The sequence below is a fragment of the Opisthocomus hoazin genome, chromosome 5, assembly GCF_030867145.1.
Source record: "Opisthocomus hoazin isolate bOpiHoa1 chromosome 5, bOpiHoa1.hap1, whole genome shotgun sequence".
NCBI lineage: Eukaryota > Metazoa > Chordata > Aves > Opisthocomiformes > Opisthocomidae > Opisthocomus > Opisthocomus hoazin.
In genome coordinates this window covers 87,081,019-87,100,759 of record NC_134418.1, presented here as the reverse complement: position 1 = coordinate 87,100,759, position 19,741 = coordinate 87,081,019, and the positions used below count along the sequence as shown (strand labels likewise).

The following is a 19,741-nucleotide window of genomic DNA, read 5'->3' as shown; positions in this document are numbered from 1 at the left end:
GGACCTAAACCCGTATGAAACAGAACTCCCACGGAGAGGAAAAAAGGGCAAAGTTTCTGTTTTTCTCACTAATAAAAAGGGAAATACAGCCTAAAGGAGGGCAAAAGGTTGAAAAATGCAAAGAGGGAACAGTTTATTAGCATAAATGTTGAGAAGGAAAATGTTCTCGGGGAAGACAGTAAAGAATCACTCCACCTCACTTAGCAATGTGGACTATGGGGGGAAACTCTGACTTTGTCTGACAAATGGTATTGCAGTCACCTGGCAGCTGCTGGTTTTCCTCGCAGCCGGATTTCACCAGATGACTGAACCAGTAACGCTGGTCATTTAAACACCTTCAGCTCCTGGGTAGTTCATGTTATGACCCAGTGGAATAGCCAGTTGGGTACAGAATATCTATCATTTGAGTCATTTTGTGATTTCCTAATACGCAGTTGAGCTAAGTAGATGTGTGTGTATGTATATATATAGTTGTCGTATTGTAAAATCCACCCTTTGACAGACATTTATTTCATTACATACATGTATGTAAGTAACCCCTCCCATTCTCCACTGCTTTTTGGCATGTAGCTTTGTCCAGCTTACACTCTCCCCTGATCTCTTCTCTCTTTAATGTTTGCAAAGTTGCATAGTTGGATTCATTGTTTTTCTCAGATGCAGGACATCTTTTTAGCCCTTTACTACTATAAATTTCTTCACTTACCTGATGGATAAGTCAGGCAAAAGAAATTCTTTTGCCTGGAAAGGTTTTTAATATAGTAGGACTTCTTCCTTTCAGGAGCAACAGTAGGAAGATGGTATCACTAAAAAATAAAGATAATAATTTCTGCTTTTCTGAGCGATGTAACGCTTGCTCTTAACCACAACAGCCTAAATATTGGACTTTAAAATTCTGGCATTACAGAGAGAAAAGCTATTTTGTACATGAAGAAGTTTTCAACATTCAGTAAGATTTTTCTCTATGTCTACACCTCGAAAAAGTAACATCCAGTTACTTCCTAGGTAAAGAGGAAGAAATAAGGAACAAGGACAATCTTTGTTCATATGAATTTGCTTTCCAATGATTTCTCTCAAAGAGAAGCTCGACTGTGTTGTGGGGACGAGCCAGTGTTCGTCAGGTGTCAGAGGAGAACACGATACAACTCTTAGTGGTGTCAACAAGGCCAGGGTATGGTTATACCTTCAGATAAGGCTCTACTGAATGTCATGAGCAAACAGCAATTGATGTTTCTGTCACTAAGTACAATGCACCTAGTGATTGAAGACATTGTTTGCGCTAGAAACGCACATTGAACAAGAATCCAGAGATGGAGATTCTTTGCCTTAAAAGGTGTCAGGGCTCGTTGTTACAGCTGGGACCTGAACAAATTATTCTTCCAGAAACAAATTCACTGTTTCCACTTGTAAACTGTCATGGTGTCTTACTGCAGCAGACACTGTTGCTCCTTCCCACAGAGCAAAACATGTTAACTTGATGCACGGCCCCACTTTTAAGTCAAGCCAGAATAGAAGTTCCCATATATTGCAGGGATGGACTTGGATTCATAGAATCATTAAGGCTGGAAAAGACCTCTAAGGTCATCAAGTCCAACCGTCACCCCAACACCCCCATGCCCGCTAAACTATATCCCGTAGGGCCACATCTACACGCTTTTTGAACCCCTCCAGGGATGGGGACTCCCCCACTGCCCTGGGCAGCCTTGCCCAGTGCCTGACCACTTTTTCAGTAAAGAATTTTTTCCTAATATCCAATCTAAACCTCCCCTGATGCAACTTGAGGCCATTGCCTCTCATCCTATCGCAGGTTACCTGGGAGAAGAGACCAACCCCTGCCTCACTACACCCTCCTTCCAGGCAGTTGTAGAGAGCAATGAGGTCCCCCCTCAGCCTCCTCTTCTGCAGACTGAACAGCCCCAGCTCCCTCAGCCACTCCTCATCAGACTTGTTCTCCAGACCCCTCCCCAGCCTCGCTGCCCTTCTCTGGACACTCTCCAGCCCCTCAATGTCCTTCTTGGAGTGAGGGGCCCAGAGCTGAACACAGCACTCGAGGTGCGGCCTCGCCAGTGCCCAGTACCGGGGCCTGATCCCCTCCCTGCTCCTGCTGGCCACACCATTCCTGATCCAAGCACACTATTCCTGACACAGTTCAGTACATCCACCCTGGCATTAATCTCTCGTCACTTTGGCAGCTCCGAGGGAAGGGTTTCAATGAGGTGCCTCTGAATCTAAAAGCACGTGTGCTCAGCGCAAAGTGTCCCCGGCCCCTCAGCGAGAGCTGGGCCGCCGGCGTGCCCAGGAACCCCTGGGCACGCACAGAAGCAGCTGCTTCCCGGCTCCCAGCCAGCCAAACGGACACTGGGACACAGGTCCAGCTTAACATGGAATTCACCAAAAAACCCAGGATAGTTTTCGACAAGAAAATATTTTTATTGCATTATATTTCATTACATTATCATTTCATGATAAATCCACCTTTCTACAGAAATACACTTTTCCAAAGCAGAGTAAGGAAAATTACTTATTCTATATGAATCATGACAGTATGTCATACAAGTAGACATAAAATATCTAAGCCTTTTCAGAACATTTACTGTTCCTTTACATCGTGTGTATAAATACCAAATAATTAAATATAAACTCATTTAAAAACATACCAACCCCAACATTATCCTGTCAGAGACCAGAACAATCTCAGCGTGAAAACCCCACAATTTCATGGCCATTCTTAAACTGCTGCAAGTATTGAACAGAGTGAGACTTCGGGAGCAAGCTGGCTGTGATTTCACCGAGCAGCGCCTTGCGCAGGAAGGTCCTCGGCATTCTACACCAAACGCCAGCCAGCGACGGCGGGGCAGGATGATTTAGCAAAGCATTCTGAGCCCACCCGGGCACCCGAGGCAGCAGGCTGAGCGTGGCAGCGCGGCACCGCGCTTGCTTCCGCCACGTTTTATTCCCGTGTCATCCCGACCGGGCACTAAAAACGCGAAGGGCCAGGCAGCGCTCGGACGTCGCGACCCGGTTGCTCCTGATGCTCTCAGCAACACCGCCCGTTCGCGCCTCGCTGCGTCGGGCCACCCGCAGGCGTCTGCGCAGCGGTCTCCACGACGGAGCCACTTCCCTTCGGACAGTAGTGCTGTTTGTAAGAACTTGTTGGCAAATCGCGTTTGGAGAGAGGGAGCTTGCACAAAGGTGGGGCTGCTCGGATCACAGAATCACAGAATCCCAGCATGGCAGGGGTTGGCAGGGACCTCTGTGGGTCACCCAGCCCAGCCCCCTGCCCAAGCAGGGTCACCCAGAGCAGGCTGCACAGCACCACGTCCAGGTGGGGCTGGAATATCTCCAGAGAAGGAGACTCCACAGCCTCCCTGGGCAGCCTGGGCCAGGGCTCCGTCACCCTCAGAGGGAAGAAGTTCTTCCTTGGGTTCAGATGGATTGCAGGAACTGCAGCAACGTCGCCAAGAGGTGCCTAGAAAAGCCTGCGCCGTCTTATCAAATGGATTCAGTCGCTTCAGCTCAGATACATAGGTAGGAACAGGAAATAATAAATACGAGGGGAGGGGAGAGTCTTAGAGGGACTGAAGATAGAATGGCTGGTCTAGAAACTGAGCAAAACCAGAGCGTCGGGCTAGTGTCTTCTCCCAGCAACCCCTTCCCGGCATCTCCTGGCAAACACAGGTGGCTTCATCTGGAGACGCTTCTTCCCTCAGAGCTTGAAAACAAAAATCAGAACAGGCAGAATTCAAATCCCGGAGCCAGCCGGGAAGGCTCTCCTTACCTCCCGCCGCACGGCCCCGGCAGGGAGTCCCGCAGCGGACGGGTCTTCTGCAGAGGAGCCTGCCGGTGAGCGTGGGCCACGCCGGCCCGGCGACGCGGCGTGGCACCGCGCCTTGGCCGCGGGTGCCCACCCAGCAGAGAGGCCACCCCCGCGGCACCCGCGCCGCGCCGCCCCGCACGCAGCGCGACCGACGGCCGGTACCTGCCGCGGATCCTGGCGAGCAGCAGCTTGACCCAGGGCGCGGCGGGGCTCAGGCAGACCGTCTGCCCGCGCTTCGTCGTGGCTCTGCGGGGCGAGGCGGCGGGTGAGCGCGGGGCCGGGCGGGCCGGGCGGGGAGGGGACCCGCGGCCGGGCACTTACATGACCTCGGGCACGGCGCAGTGCGGGCCCTCGGCGACCAGCTCCAGGCGGGCCAGGCGCCGCGGCGGGATCACCTCCGACAGCGTCCGCGGGCAGCGGCACCGCAGCTCCCCGGCCGGCGGCGCCCCTGGCGGGCGGGAGGACCCTCTTCAGCCGGCGCACGCCGCGGCCCCCCGCAACCCCCCGCGGCCCCCCGCAGCCCCCCGCCGCGGCGGGGACCCCCGGCTCAGGTTGCCGGGCGAGCCCGCCGCCGCTTACCCCGGCAGAGAGCGGCGGCCAGCAGCAGCAGCGGGAGCAGCAGCGGGAGCGGGGCGAGGCGGCGGAGCGGGGCCATGGCCGGGGCGGGCGGTCTGGGCGGACCCATGGCCCGCCGGGGCTTTTATCGGCCCGGCAGCTCTCGGGCGGCGGGAGCGTGATTCACGCGCCGTCACGCATCTCTCTCTCCTCCCCGCGCATCCTCGGGCGCCGGGGCTCGCCCGCGGCCCGGCCCGGCCCGGCCCGGGGGCTGGCGGCGCGGGTCTGCGCCGCCGGGGAGCTCCCGCAGCGCGGACTGCGCCTCAGGCACCGAGCCTGGGGGTTGCCCGCAACCCAGCCCGGCTGCTCCCCAAAGCCGGGAGCCTGGAAGGTGCTGGTGGCAACGGAGGCGTTGAATCCTCCGTCTGCTGCCTCCGGGGAGAATCACAGAATCACAGAATGGTCGGGGTTGGCAGGGACCTCTGGGGGTCACCCAGTCCAACCCCCTGCCCAAGCAGGGTCACCCACAGCAGGCTGCACAGCACCGCGTCCAGGCGGGGCTGGAATATCTCCAGAGAAGGAGACTCCACAACCTCCCTGGGCAGCCTGGGCCAGGGCTCTGTCACCCTCAGAGGGAAGAAGTTCTTCCTCATGTTCAGCTGGAGCTTCCTGTGCTTCAGTTTGTGCCCGTTGCCCCTTGTCCTGTCACAGGGCACCACTGGAAAGAGCTTGGCCCCATCCTCCTGACCCCCACCCTTCAGATATTTATAAGCATTTATTAGGTCCCCTCTCAGCCTTCTCTTCTCCAGGCTGAACAAGCCCAGCTCCCTCAGCCTCTCCTCGTAGCAGAGATGCTCCAGTCCCCTCATCACCCTCGTAGCCCTGCGCTGGACTCTCTCCAGTAGCTCCTCATCTTTCTTGAACTGGGGAGCCCAGCACTGGACACAGCACTGCAGATGGGGCCTCACCAGGGCAGAGCAGAGGGGAAGGAGAACCTCCCTCGTCCTGCTGGCCACACTCCTCCTAATGCATCCCAGGATCCCATTGGCCTTCTTGGCACCCAGGGCATGCTGCTGGCTCATGGTTAACCTGTCGTCTCGTCCCCCAGGACACCCAGGTCCCTCTCCACAGAGCGGCTCTCCAGCAGGTTCACACTGAATTTTAGCACCTGGGTTTCTCTGCCACGGACGCGGTAATTTCACTGGGGGTTTAATTCTTAGCTGAAAAGCACAGAGCCCTGAATGTTCTGCAGAACAGCGAGCGGCGGGGCCCTCTCCAGCCGGCTGGAAAGATGTCCAGGCTTGAAGCCTGCCGGAGGATCCCGGGATGCCCCTGAGCAGCAGGTGCAGTCCCGAGGGGCCACAGCCATCCCACCCTGTCTTCCCAGTCTTTGGAGATCACACATCATTGCTTTATTTCAGTCCTCCAGCTTTGCTTTGGACTGCTGGTGTCCCTTCTGGGGCAGAGTGATTAAAACTTTTACAATCATAGAATTGTTATTAAGGTTGGAAAAGACCTCTAAGATCACCAAGTCCCACCATCACCCCAACACCACCATGCCTGCTAAACCATGTCCAAAGTGCCACATCTGCATGTTTTTTGAACACCTTTCCCCTAAGATCTTTAAAAAAATGTAGTAATTGCATTAATTTTTTTTTTCCTTGACCTGGGCAGCAAAAGAACCAATTTAATATTAGGCAACGGACACCTCATTTCTGTTAACTGGGGCAGGGGGAGATGACAGCACAGACTGATTTCTTAGTGCAGTGTCTGCAAGCTCGTAAAACACCTCTCTGCTTAATTGCAAAACATTGCCGGGAAGAGGGAAGGTGAGAACAGAGGTAACTTTGTGTTCACAATTAGTCCGTCAGGTAGGTCCCTGCACTGACCAGTTTGGCCGCCTTGCCGTTAAGGAGCTGACTTTCCTCCTCTTGGGGCTGGGTGTGAGCTCGCTGCTCCGGGCATTGCCGTGCGGTCTCGGTGGCTCTGGGCCCCTCGGACCGGTGAGCCCCGGGGCACTGGGCTGTTTCTCGCTTTTGCCACCCTGCAGGGAGTTATGGCAGCGCTGCGGTAACCAGGAGGGGAAGATCTCGGAGCGGTGGGGGTTTGTATTTCTCTCCATCCTCTCATCGTGCCAGAGGGTAGGGAGAAAATACCTAATTCCTACCCGTCTGTAATTCCTTCTGCCTCGCTCATCAGTTTTCTGAAAGCACTACAGGTTCTGGCTCAATAGTTAAGCACCAGCTATCAGACGCTACCCTGGATGCTAGTCCTTGCTCCACAGCCCCAAAACTCAGCTGCCACCCTCCCTATTATTGTGAAACTTCCTCACAAGGAGCCAAGGGGAAAATGACATTTTCATACTGAGAATTCTGTTTCTCCAGTACAAAAATATTCAGAGTAGAGCCTGAAGTGATATGCTAGGTGCGCCAGATGCAAAGGGAACTTGAAGACACAGACTAGCTTTAAAATGCGGGGAATATAGTCTCTGTGAACTGTTTTCTGACTTTTTTCTCCTCATATTTCAGGTTCCCCCCACCGCCTCACCCTCTATATAAACTAACGTTTCCTGGCTCGTGGCTGTTTATGAGATATGGCTTTATGTGCTGGCTGTTGTTTATTTGGGAAAATCTTTCCCGTGCTATCAGTTTGTTTTTCTTTTTGTGGCCATGTTCTGTGCAAACAGGCTTTCTGCTTTGGAAAGCACCAGCTCGACAGCAGCCTGGTTCTGCACGCAGTCGTCTTGGGTTTCAGGGTAGAGACTTGTTGCGTGAAGCCCTCATCGCACTGACGTCAGTGGCAGCTTAGGTGAAGTTGGCTTTTCATCGCTGACTGCAGTTGTCACTTTCAGCAGACCGGGTATAGAAGAATGACTGGGGCTGACCTGCGTTTTACCCCCTTTTTGAGCAATTCATGGAGGGCAGCGTGATGATCAGCTCTTAGAGAAGAGCTGTCAGAAAATTGCTATGGATGGCACATGCAGGGCCTGTCTCATGGAGGAGAAGGATTTCTCTGTTAGAGAGTGGCCGTTGCCTTCTGTCGCGTAGAAATCTGCATTAACATAGTGTGTTTCATTAGAGTAACGACTTCAGTCTTACCCAAATCCCTCAGCAGGAATTTATATCCAGGAATACAGGAAGTTCCGTCTGAACATGAGGAAGAACTTCTTCCCTCTGAGGGTGACGGAGCCCTGGCCCAGGCTGCCCAGGGAGGCTGTGGAGTCTCCTTCTCTGGAGATATTCAAGACCCGCCTGGACGCGGTGCTGTGCAGCCTGCTCTGGGTGACCCTGCTTGGGCAGGGGGGTTGGGCTGGGTGACCCACAGAGGTCCCTTCCAACCGCTACTATTCTGTGATATTCTGTAATAGGCTGAGCTAAATGAAATAGATGATAGCAATATCAAGGATTACATTAGTTTGACGGTTAAACATGCAAGTGATAAAACAGCAGTGACAAACTCCCCGTACAGTGAGAAGCTCCTCAGCGGGCCTCCTGTCCCGTGGGTTTAAAGCCATCAACTCCAGCAACAGGATCTGTGCCCTGGGTGCCAAGAAGGCCAATGGGATCCTGGGGTGCATCAAGAAGAGTGTGGCCAGCAGGACGAGGGAGGTTCTCCTTCCCCTCTACACTGCCCTGGTGAGGCCTCATCTGGAGTACTGTGTCCAGTTCTGGGCTCCCCAGTTCAAGAAAGATGAGGAGCTACTGGAGAGAGTCCAGCGCAGGGCTACGAGGATGATGAGGGGACTGGAACATCTCCCCTACGAGGAGAGGCTGAGGGAGCTGGGCTTGTTCAGCCTGAAGAAGAGAAGGCTGCGAGGGGACCTTATCAATGCTTATAAACATCTGAAGGGTGGGGGTCAGGAGGATGGGGCCAAGCTCTTTGCAGTGGTGCCCAGTGACAGGACAAGGGGCAACGGGCACAAACTGAGGCACAGGAAGTTCCGTCTGAACACGAGGAAGAACTTCTTCCCTCTGAGGGTGACGGAGCCCTGGAACAGGCTGCCCAGGGAGGCTGTGGAGTCTCCTTCTCTGGAGATATTGCAGCCCCGCCTGGACGCGGTGCTGTGCCCCCTGCTCTGGGTGACCCTGCTTGGGCAGGGGGTTGGGCTGGGTGACCCACAGAGGTCCCTGCCAACCCCTACTATTCTGTGATTCTGTGATTCTGTGATCTTAAATGGCACTGCCTTCCTCTGCCCTCTCAGACATCTGGAAAGCTGCTTCCTAGTCTTTCTTGTCTGCAGTGGGAGATTTCATCACAAATAAGTGAGGGGGCCTTGAAAAAAACCAGCTACCTTCAAGTAAAGCTATGCTGCTTGTGAACTGGAAGAGTTTCTCTTTTTAGTAGAACAGTCATGTTCGAGGTCTGGAGGACAGGTGTTTGTGGGATTTGGAACTTAATCAGTTCAGGGCTCATAAAATCAGCTGGACAATGTGCCCACGTTCCCCTGGGCCTAGCATCGCGTCCTCATGCCGATACAGCTTTTCAAAACCATCTCTCTTACTATTCTTCAGCCAGGAAAAATTCATTCACTTACATTCGTTTGCCACTGACTGGTCTGGATGTGAATTACAACGTGACTCAGCATTAATTCAGCGGATAAGCTGTTAGGGTATACTGCTTTGAGAGCGAGATCTGAGTGTTGAGCGGCTCATAAGAATGAAATCATGATGTGTCGGGGAAGCAGAAACTCGCTGCAGAAAGAGGTGAAGAAGCTGTGAGATTGCTTCACCATGCCAAAAAGGAAATACTCTTCAATCAGCAAATGTGGCCTGTTGACAAATGTGTAACATCTGCAGTGCTTATGAAGCAGCTTATTTGCTCAGTCATTTTCCTGTGATGTAATTAACCGTTTTGTTTGACGTTCACGAGGAGATTTATTGATGGGCTAGAACATCTTCATTCTCTGACATAGCAAACTCCTCAACAGCTGGCCTGACCTTTAGCCCAGGCTAGAGTTTTGGGAAAGTCTGGTGTAAATGCCCACCATACCAACGGAGCGCGAGGGAACTCGAGAAGTATGAAGACTTGAAAAAATGTCTCATGTGCTCAGGAGTCTTGCTCAGTCACTTCCCTTCGAGCTCTGCTGGGCCAGCTCTACACACCTGGCTCTGTCGGGGTGCGCTCAAAGCAGTCTCATCAGGACCATGTTTTAGAAAAAAATGCAATATGAAGTCAGATGAGCATCATTTATTCTGTCTCTGTCCCCATGAAACAGGAACACCTTGAGCTGTTTGCACTGGTGCTCAGGGTATCCTGCAACTACTCCTTTGCATTGGAGCAATCCAATAATCGTTAACGAAGGCTGTGACTAGGAGGCAGCTGGAATGACGCCTATGTGATCCACACTGTCACTTTTACATAGATGCTCAACAAACTTAAGAGGAAAACAATTCAGGATCATCCCAAAGGAATGAACTCTTTCAAGGATCATGCCCTGGGCAATTAGCTGAATTTTGCAGATGGGATCAGCCCAATCTCCCGGCCAGACTTTTCCGGCTACGGGGAGATTCCCCTCCCGTTTCTAACTGACACAACCAGTTGGTCACCCTTGATCATTAGTTACTGGTGTGAGATAGGGGAGGCTGACTAGTCCTCTGCCAGTCAGCGTGATGAAAGGCCATAGGCATGCTCTCCTCTTGCGCTGGTGCCTCCTGGAGTAGGGATAAGAAAGGGAGGCAGATCAGATAATTCCCTTATGCCAGTGAGTATGAATCAGGGAAGCTGAAGGAGAAGGAGTAACTTTAAAAGCATTTGTCCGTGATGAGGTTAGTGTGTCAAGAGGTCTATCTGATGACACAAAGAGAACAATACCGTGTGTTGTAACGTAAGGAAAATGTGCAATCTGCACAGCTCATCCTGCCGCTCTGCGTGGAGGATATTTTTAGGAAGCTGAAGGAAGGCCCAGCAACATTAACCTCTCCTTGGCACTGGCACGGTAGGCCTGGCCCTTGCTCCCACGAGGTGAGGGTTGTTGCAATGGATGATTAAGGTGCTTCCAGCAGACAAGTAGCAGAACTGATGAAACTGGTTTTCAATGGACGTGAGTTTTGTGATTAGATTCTCTGATGTCTAATTCGGTGCACAATCCAACCAGGGAACTTCCCCCAGTTAAGGCGCTCACGACTTCTCTTTCTCCCTCTGCCTTAGGTTCCCTAGCATGCTATGAAAGTGCATTATGTGCGTATGCTGCAGTCTTTTCCTCACTGTGAGCACAATGGCAATGTCTACACCCACCCGTAGACTTTCAGAAAACATCTAGAAAGTGAGTATCTTTGATCCTAATACTTTGAAAATGGCCAACACTCAGAAGCTGCCAGGGGAACAGAGGAACACAGAACAATCAAGGCAGCTTCATCAGATAAGAGACTTTATTTGCTAAGAAAACCAGGCTAGGTGCTGCCAAACAGATATGGATTTCAGTACTGTTCCACTCCCAGGCGGTCATCCAAATAAAGTAATCATATTTGCAAAATAGCTGTGCGGACAGAAAATCCCCATGCTGTCTGTGGCAGCTACAGACATGCAGCAGTGGTCGGGTGAAAGGACGCCCAGCCATTCCGGACCTATTTAAATGTGCCTGTACTGAGGAGATGGGGCGGAGGTGGATACTCAGATGAGGGCAAAAATGCTGAAATGCTGCTGCCACTCTCACAGTGAGGTGAGAATCGCTGTCAAGCTGGTGCTCTCCCTCAGTTTGTCCTTCACAGAAGGAGAAGCGAGTGCCCCGGTAGCCGGAGGACTCCGAAGGTCACAGGAGGTGTGCTGGGGCAGCCACATCTGCTCTTTGCTCTGCCAAACCGCTTTGGAAATCTGCCCGCTTTGCTTCTCTGTTGTGAACTTTCCGATCTCCAGCCTTTTTTGACCGATGGAAGCGTGAGGAAGCGAGGAGCGAGCCTTGTTTCCCTACTGCGGCAGCAGAATTTTTGGGGGCAGTGGCCTTGTGGCCAGGTTTGTGTTAAGGCAGTGTGTGTGTGCCCCAGACGGGGACAGGCGCCTCGGTCCTAGGCACTGTGCAAGTGTGGACCGAAGGGGTCGTTCTGCCCCAAAAAAAGCTTCCCCTGCTGAGTCACAACGATCCCTATGGACTGGGAAAGGCAGTGTCAGGCGTTGCAAACACCAGATGCTGTAGTGCATCTGCAAGACTGACTGCACGTCTGCAGGGTGGATTCGTTACTGGAACAGCTAGGCAAATTGCACGGCAAGTTCTGTAGACACTGCAAGTTCCACCTTCCCAACACCTTCCCTTTTGTTAAGGAGGATGTCCAGCCTGGTCATGTTTTTCACAGGGGCTGGGAATTAACTTTACGAAGCTATCACAAACGGCAGCATGACCAGTGTTTACTTAGGGGAGGGTTTGCCTACGGCACAAGCTAGCGGCAGGCTGGTCGGGGCTGAAGCAGGTAGAGCTGCCCTTGCTGCACCCACAGCCGACCCCCTCCTGCTGCGTTTTCATGGAGAACGTTTCAGAAGAGTACACTGTGCAAACAGTGATGCTCCTTTGCCGTAGGGGGAATGACAGAGCCTGTCAGTAGACAGAAGAGCCCCTTAGGCTTGAGAAACCTGAGACAACCACACAGCTTCGTGTTTAAACTAGCGTCAGTCTGTTGTCAGCGATGAAGTTACGCTCTCTGGCCTCCATGCCACGCAGACCGCAGCTGGCTGGCTTCCTTCCACCTAAGCAGCTCGGACTCGCTCCCTGCCCTTGGCCTCCGAGGGGTCTGCCAGGAGTCAGGGTTGCTTCTCAGCCTCTCCAAGTGGCAGCCCTGGCTCATGTCAAGCACAGCAAGAGGGTGGAAGGGTAAAATGTGTTCTCGTAACCTTGCTAAGAAAAGGTCCAAGCCATGTATGAAACCCGTCCTTTTCCTCATTTCGAAAGGAACCAGAAACTGGCACAACCATTTAGGGGGATGTGTGGGGAAGAGTTGGTTCATTGCTCCACGGCCGGTTGTCTCTAGCCCACTTTTCAACTTCTAGGTGACTGCAGTGAAATGGCAGGGAGGAAAATGGAGCCCTGGTGCTTTTCACGTCAGCTTCCCTAATAATTTCATTTCCCTGCGAATGGGACCAAATAAAAGAGGCGCAGTCCCACTGCTCACGGCCCAGGGCTCCCATTCAGGCACAGGAATGCTGAGGACGGTAGTGTGGGAACGGTGAGACTGCATCTACGGGCACATGCAAGCCCTTAACTAAACCGACAAGATGTGATGTGGTAACATCTTTTATGTTAACACGTGGAAACAGACACCAGGCAAGCGTACCCAAACATCTATTTTTTAAAAAGCAAGACTCTGTAAGTAATAAGAGCAAATGTCTTAATTAGGAAACATATATAATAATGAGAACATTAGAAAAAAATCTTCCATTTGATTTACAGGAGCTCATTACAGCTAGTCTGGTTGTATGATGATACCCCTACACAGCAATTACACGCATATAACTAAGAGGGTTTCTTCAACATTTTGCAAAATGAGTAGATGAATAGAAATTGTATGGTCTCACCATGATGACGTTTAAATACTAGCGTTTAAAAGTGGTTTAGATCCCCCTTCTTTTTAATTTTCTGCTGGACAGAAATATGAAGAGCGAGGAAACTGCAGATACACAATTCCAAAAGGAATCTGGACTAGAATAAATAAACGTCCATCAACACAACAGCACGCTCGCTTATGTATGACTTTATATAAATTACGACATTATGCCATACACAAAAAGACACCACATGTCTAAGGCTGCAGGGAGCAAAACCCTCGTGGCGTGGCGATGGCGGCTGGCGCTCCGCTGGTCCCCATGCACCCCGTTACTCGCCTGCCCTGCGAACGCTGCGGCTGCGAGACTCTGCGCGGCTGTCAAGGCAGTGTGCCAAATTTTGTTGTGAAGCAGCGAAAAAGCAGTTTTCTGGGAGCTTTTAAAGAAAATTAGATGTAATTTTTCCGAGCTTTATTTACAGATAGGTTTAGTTCAATCACGCCCGAGGCGCTTGCTTTTGTAATTAGTTTTGGTGTGAAATACAACTTTGCATGTCCTTTTGTTGCAGCCGATCCTTTTTCTTTCTTCCAGAGGTGCTTGTGAACAGGAGTGGAGTCCAGCAAATCAAGTTGTTCGTGGGTCAGGCTGTGTCCATGTGTCCTGCCCCAACAACTCAAATGCCTGCTGTATCCCTAAAGCTTCTAGGTCAGTTTTTTGGCACCGCGTGCCACATACTGCTTTGGTTTAGGACATGTTTATGGCTACGCAGGAGTTTGAGATTTGTAAGTGTGTTCTTAGATCTCTCTCCCCTGCAACTTTCTAATCTTTATTAACTTAATAAATATTTCTTTGCTGTAGAATATACATCTGAAAATTTAATTGCTAGTGCAAAAGCAGATAAAACCAGTCAGATTTCGGTGAAACATTCCTGGTTTGTGAAGAAGAGATCTGCTCATGAATCATTATTAGGATGGATTGAAACTAAACATGTTATAGTGACTGTTTTGAACTGGCTTGACTTGATTTTCCAGGGAAAAATTGACATTGTTTCCTTATAAGAAAACTGTCAGCACAGAGGCAGCTTCTTGCAACTGAAGTATGTAGATTATATTTACCTTTTTTTAGAGACAAGCCAGGTAATCGTTGTGTTATAATGACACTAACAGGACAGAACAGCAGTTAACTGTAGGTAAAACTATACTGCCAGGGATGCCGAGATGGAAAGCAAAATAAGGTGACTTTTGAAATTACAAGGATCACAGTGCAGTGATCCCATTAGAAGATTTACTGTCTGGAAACACAGCCAAGCGTGTGAATCCATCCTAGCCAGAGCTTAGTTAGGTGGCAACCTGGTGGTGCACAGAGACTGGCTCCGGAGCCTGGTCGCCTGCAGATCAGACAGTTCATACGGCCGCTGGCTTCGTCTCTCGGGAGATCAGCCATGCGGGAAGTTTGTCTGTCATAAGCCAATGGCGATTGCCCCATGTAATCAGGAAATATCTAATGACTAATTTGCACCCCTTTCCAGTTGCAGTTTGGTAATGACGTCTTTGGAAGCTGTTGGCTTGTAGCTTGGTCTTAAAGGAAATTACATGATCAAGACATCGCTCTGTCCTGCTCCGTCATTCCCCCCTCTCTGGAATTTCACCTCTCCAGTAAAGTTTGTATCACTTAGCCAGCTTCGGAAAGGTTTGACAAAGGGCTGTCAAGGGATATCAGCCAAGTTAGTAGGAGGTCGTGGAGAGTCAGCGTTGGATGGAGGGACAGAAAGCACCAGACCAACACTGCAGCTGAGGGAAAATCTATAGCGTGAGCTGTGCCCTTTCCCCCTTGCAAGCTGGCTGGTCCAGATGTTCCTGCGAGCAGCCAGTGCGTAGCTTGGAGTTAGCGACCTCCTGCACTGTCTCTTGTCCAGCTGTTTAGGTATGATCAGAAGGTGAAAAGCGCTGAGGAAATGTGGGGTGGCTTACATGGGCTTGGGGGGAAGTGGAGAGGTCCCCAGAGAGGCAGCTGTGGACTGTGGTCTGCTAGAGGGCGTGGGGGTCGTGCGGGGGTCCGGAGGGTGTTACACGGAGCAGGCTGGAAGAAGCATACACCTTTAAATCTGGGCCTGTTACCTTCCCGGGAGTCGTATGCCATCTCTCTTTTTTTTAGTTGAGAACTATGTAATTATTTTTAATGAAAATGAATTCTCCACTGATGTGTACATGAAACTGTGCGTAAAGCTGATACATCATGTAACTTGGGCTTGCGTCTTCAAGACAAAACTTTGTAGTAGAGGTGCTCTTCCAGGCTCTATTTTTGCAGCCTGACTCAGCCTTGTGAGTAGTAATAGTAGTAGTAGACCCCAGTAAGTAGTGTTGTGTGGTTTTTTTGAAACCAGTAGAGTGGCAGCTGAAGATGTTGGAGCTGGCGAGAGACAGGGGCATGCTTTCCTTGAACACTAGAGAAATTTCTTAAGAAAACCGTAAGAAATACAGCTGCTGAGAATGGACAATTGCCCACAGGTGCTTAGGGGCAACCACGAAGCAGAAGAGCTGGACACCTTCCCTGGGATCCCTTGAGGGTAAAGGGCTGGAGCCACCATTCCCTCCAGGCCATAGCACCACGAGCATTGTGCTGCGAGTCCCCGGTGCGGCTGCCCCAGGGAGGTGCCATGTTCTTTGCAGGACAACAGTAATGAACACAGACTTTTATTTGCATATGTGCATTACTGTGCTGACAGGAACACACACACCTGAGTGACCTTAATCTATGGGAATCGGGTGCTCTATTCCCCCTGCATAGACCTCCGTGCGTCCGTAGCTGGTTTTCTCCTAAATATAGCCCTCACAAGCTGAACAGCAAAACTGAGGCTTACACTGTACTACCAGGAAGAAAGATTTGCCCAGCTGTAACAAGCTGAGGCAGTAAACAGTTAGCACGATGTGCAGGTCGTTGAAACTATCATTAGCAGATCCAGCTCTGAATAAACGTGGAGAGCAGATCTGTTGAGTAAGAGATTGTCACTCATACACGGTCAGATTACGTGTTGTTCTTGGACAGTGCACATGAGTAAGGGCAGTTTACGTGACAGTGCTTGGTTTGATGCTTGGATGACTCTTCACAAGATCTGAACCGTCAGACTCATTCCAGAGTGGTTACTGCTGAGGAAATTCCAGAAGACGTCTCCAGGGGTCTGAAGCGTGAGGCTGTTTTGGACGCGGAGCAGCAAAGTGTGAAACTCGGCGGTCGGCTCTCCCGCAGAGGCATGTGCTGAGAGGAGCAGTAGTCAGAGAGGTTGTAAACGTGCCGAGATGTGGTAGGACATTACAGAGCTTGGTCCCGTGAGTCAGCACTTGCGCAAACAGGCCTGGCACAAGGGAAACGGGTATCTCTGCGAGTGTTTCAGAAGGCAAGGGCATCTGCCAGAGCAAGGCTTTGTACCTGCAGGCTTCCACATAGCCTCTAGCTACCTTCCACGTCAATGTGGGTAGGGTCTCCTCAGTCCAGATGACAGCAGCAACAAGGCTGAGCTGTAGATGGACTCTCCTGGATTCTACCCTTTTCTCTGGCTCCCCCCACTGCCTTTGGCACATTTCCTTTTAAAGCAAGGAAAAGATGGTGAACATCACGTCAGCCAGAGTTAGAAAGCCGAGTTCTTCCCTGCCTGCTGCCATATCTCTTTCGTTATCGATGAGTCTGTCATGCATTGGCTGCAGGTGGTACAGATGTGCTGGAGTGAAGTTTAAATGAGTTATCATGAGCGGTGGTGTCAGTATAGCTGCGACAGAAGTCACCAAAGTGCTTGTATTTGCCTCGCTGAAGTCACCATGCAAGTTACCCACCTTGCTTAGGTTCTCTGGTAGGAGCTGCTGTGTGAAGATCCTCTGAAATCCCTTGGTGTCCGTAGCGTGGGCCTCAGGGCTACCGGAGCGAAGAAAGCCGTCCCAGCTTAGGCAGGCCCTAAGGAAATGCAGACAGAGCATTGCTAGCCACAGGACTGAATCCTCTGTGTGTTATCTGGTCGTGAATTCATGAAGTGCAGGAGGTGATTCCGTTGCTGTGCCGCACGCTTTGGCTGCTTGCCTTTCCGCAGCGGGTATTTGGCCTGGCATCTGTCGTGGGAGCAGCCGTTCACTGGAGGCAGGCCCAGGAAAGCAAAGCAAGAGACAAGCTCTCTTTCATTTCCGCAAGTGAGGAATTTTCCTGACTGCACAAAAATGAGTTTGGACAATACGTCCCAGACAGAAACCTTAGGTCAACTGTTTAACATCGCCCAGAAACCATTTCACACGGGCAGTCTTAGGAAGGGCAGGGGTGTTCCCTGACAAGTCAGGTGTTTCCTCCAGCGCTTTGATTAGGAATGAATTATGTTCGGATTCGTAGAGAGAGCTAGAAAAATGTCAAGTCACTGCTACCCACCAGTGTCTGCAGTTAGAGGGTGTATACTGCTGATGTCCCTTCGTTTCCTTATTATGAAGTTACCTTTTTTTCTATGCCCGTACTGCATTTCATAGTATTTCCTAGCTAGGATAGGGTGCTGTTCCCTAGCACCTATGACTCCTCCTGCAGATCTGCCCCTGTCCTGAGGTACAAACATATAAACATCTCTGCTCTCAGAGAGCTGGTACTGTGGCTTTTCAGTCTCCGGGAAGATTTGCTGGAGGTTGTAGCCAAATGTCAATACCATGCTACAATTCTGTGCAAAATATGTTTTATGTCAATCAGATGTTATATTTCCTTGAATTTCCTTGTGTGTTTGTCTAGGTTTGAACTGTTTCCAGTCCATATGCCCTTGTAAATAATACCTGAAAATGTAAGAAACACAAGGGTCCCACTGTTCAACTTGTGCCACAAGGGACCTCAACGCAGTTTTGTCAGCTGCATCGTGGCACACATCACACGTTGTTGTGCGCTCGTTTCTTTAATACCTTTTGAGATGTTACCGTTTGCATTTAAAATGATGTTCTGTAGCAAACGATGGTCAGGGTTTTCTTATCTGTCTTCCTGGATCATCACCGAGTTTTAACATTCTGGAGTCATTAGGTCTCTCTTTTTCCCCTCAACAGAGTTAGAGGTTCTCCTTTACCTGTGCTCACTGGTGACAATAAGAGCATGAACAAACACACTGTTAATAGCTGGAAAGGAATGTGTTTGCATTAAGCATTACCTTAGCAAATGTAAAGGGTGGCTTTGACATCAGTTTGTTTGTTAATCATTTCTCCATTTTTCAGTTTCAAGGGCCAGCTTACCTTTCCTGCAATTCCGAATGGGATTGGAGTTACTGCCACACTGTGACCTCACTTCGTGGGACTCCTGGACATACAAAAATTTCAAAAAAGCACATAAATTAACTGGCTGGTGGTGGGCTGACTGGTTCTGGTATTCTGTACCTGACATATAAGGGCAAGAGAAGCTTCATTTTGAGGACAGGAGTAAATTGTTCGAGCAACTTGTTCTTACCCCCACTGAGGGGGAGGAATCCCTAGGCTTTCTCGTGGCAGCTGTGATCCTGGATAAAGGTTACCATTGGCTGACTCCTTCCACCCCCACATAGCTCTTCAGCTGATAAGCCTTTGAGGTCATCAGAACTCCTGGAAGGCATAAAGAGCTCTTCTTGGCATTATCAGCAGCTGAAAATGCTCTGTGTTTTATGATGTCCCGCAGGTTTTTGCCCTTGGATCTGTAAAAGCATCAGGAGCAGCTCTTTATGCAGAAGGTGGAGTGGATTTCTTGCTGTGGACTGTTAGGTCCTTGTCTGCTGGAAGTGGGTAGGTTTTCTGATTGCTGGGGCAGGTCTTGGTCCTGTGATATAACCGTACTGACCGTGCAGCTGGCTGCTGCTGCTTGTCTGCCTGGCTCTCGCAGCTGACAGCAGGACTTGTGCTTTGCCAGGGCCTTGTCCAGGCATGATGCAGTGTACCCTGTGAGAGCTGGTGGTTGTCCCAGCGGTGTTACCTAAGCGTGGGAGAAAGGGTGCAGAGCCAGCAATGTGCTGCCCTTGTGCTGATACTTTTTAGGTAGTAATATTTTTCAGTGGTGGGTAGAGATACGCAGGGCTCCCCAAGGAGCATGATCAAAACACTAATAATAAGTGTGGGGTTTTCTAAGTGTAGAAGCTTAAAACAGTATTTTCAGTTCAAGCTGAACAGCTCGTGAGTAGTAAAATGCATGTTTCATTTCAGGGCATTGTTAACTAAACCAAGGTTTTTGCTTCCCAAGGGGACCCCTCAAAGAAGCTGTAAAAACAAAGTCCTCCCATCATTATACTTTAAGCCTGATAGCAAAGATTTCCCTTGACTGGGAAACAAGCTGTTTCAAAATAAATACATAAAAAGTTGTTACATTGGCAAATAGCTGGAAGTAAGGCAAATACGAGTCTCTTAAAAAATGAACTGTTCACCCAATAAAAAAACTCAGCCAAGAAAAAACCGTCCCAAACCTGGGTTAAGCCCATTTCAATCCAACTAAGTTTTCAGGTTCAGTGGAGCTGAGTAACTTTTGAGGGTGTGCTTTGGATAGTTGTGGTCTTTTGGTTGAAGTGATGACATCAGTTGAGACAGCAGTGACACGAGACTGGTGACCACATGAAAATGGGAACACTCGTTGCAATCATCACAAAATCTTTGAAGTCTTCTCGTATGACACCCGCACTTTAATCTTCTATGTTACTTTCATTGGTTGTGTTGCAATGGAGGAAAAATGAAGAAGTCATACTTGGTTTACACCCTAGGAGATAACATAGCTGCTGTCTCAGGGAATACCCCCTTAAAGCACTTCCTGTGCTACGTGCAGGTTCATTCTTCAGCACATCTGGACTCTGTAGTAAAATTGATTATATTGTTCCTGGCAACAAAAAGAGCCTGCTATTTAGTTGAAAGGAAGGAAGGAAAAAATAATATTGATAGGTTTGCTTAATTCTCA

The 19,741-nt window shown here is 50.2% G+C and overlaps 1 protein-coding gene across 1 annotated transcript; it reads right to left on the bottom strand.

Moving 5' to 3' along the window:
• Nucleotides 1–2,442: 2,442 nt before the first annotated feature.
• Nucleotides 2,443–4,499, bottom strand: LOC142361514 (permeability factor 2-like). Its single transcript, XM_075422115.1, has 4 exons — nucleotides 4,394–4,499; nucleotides 4,136–4,262; nucleotides 3,977–4,060; nucleotides 2,443–3,709 (listed from the first exon to the last, which is right to left on the bottom strand). Exons 1-4 carry the CDS (start codon nucleotides 4,497–4,499, stop codon nucleotides 3,682–3,684), a joined length of 345 nt encoding a protein of 114 aa, XP_075278230.1. The 3' UTR covers nucleotides 2,443–3,681.
• Between the last annotated feature and the right edge of the window lie 15,242 nt (nucleotides 4,500–19,741).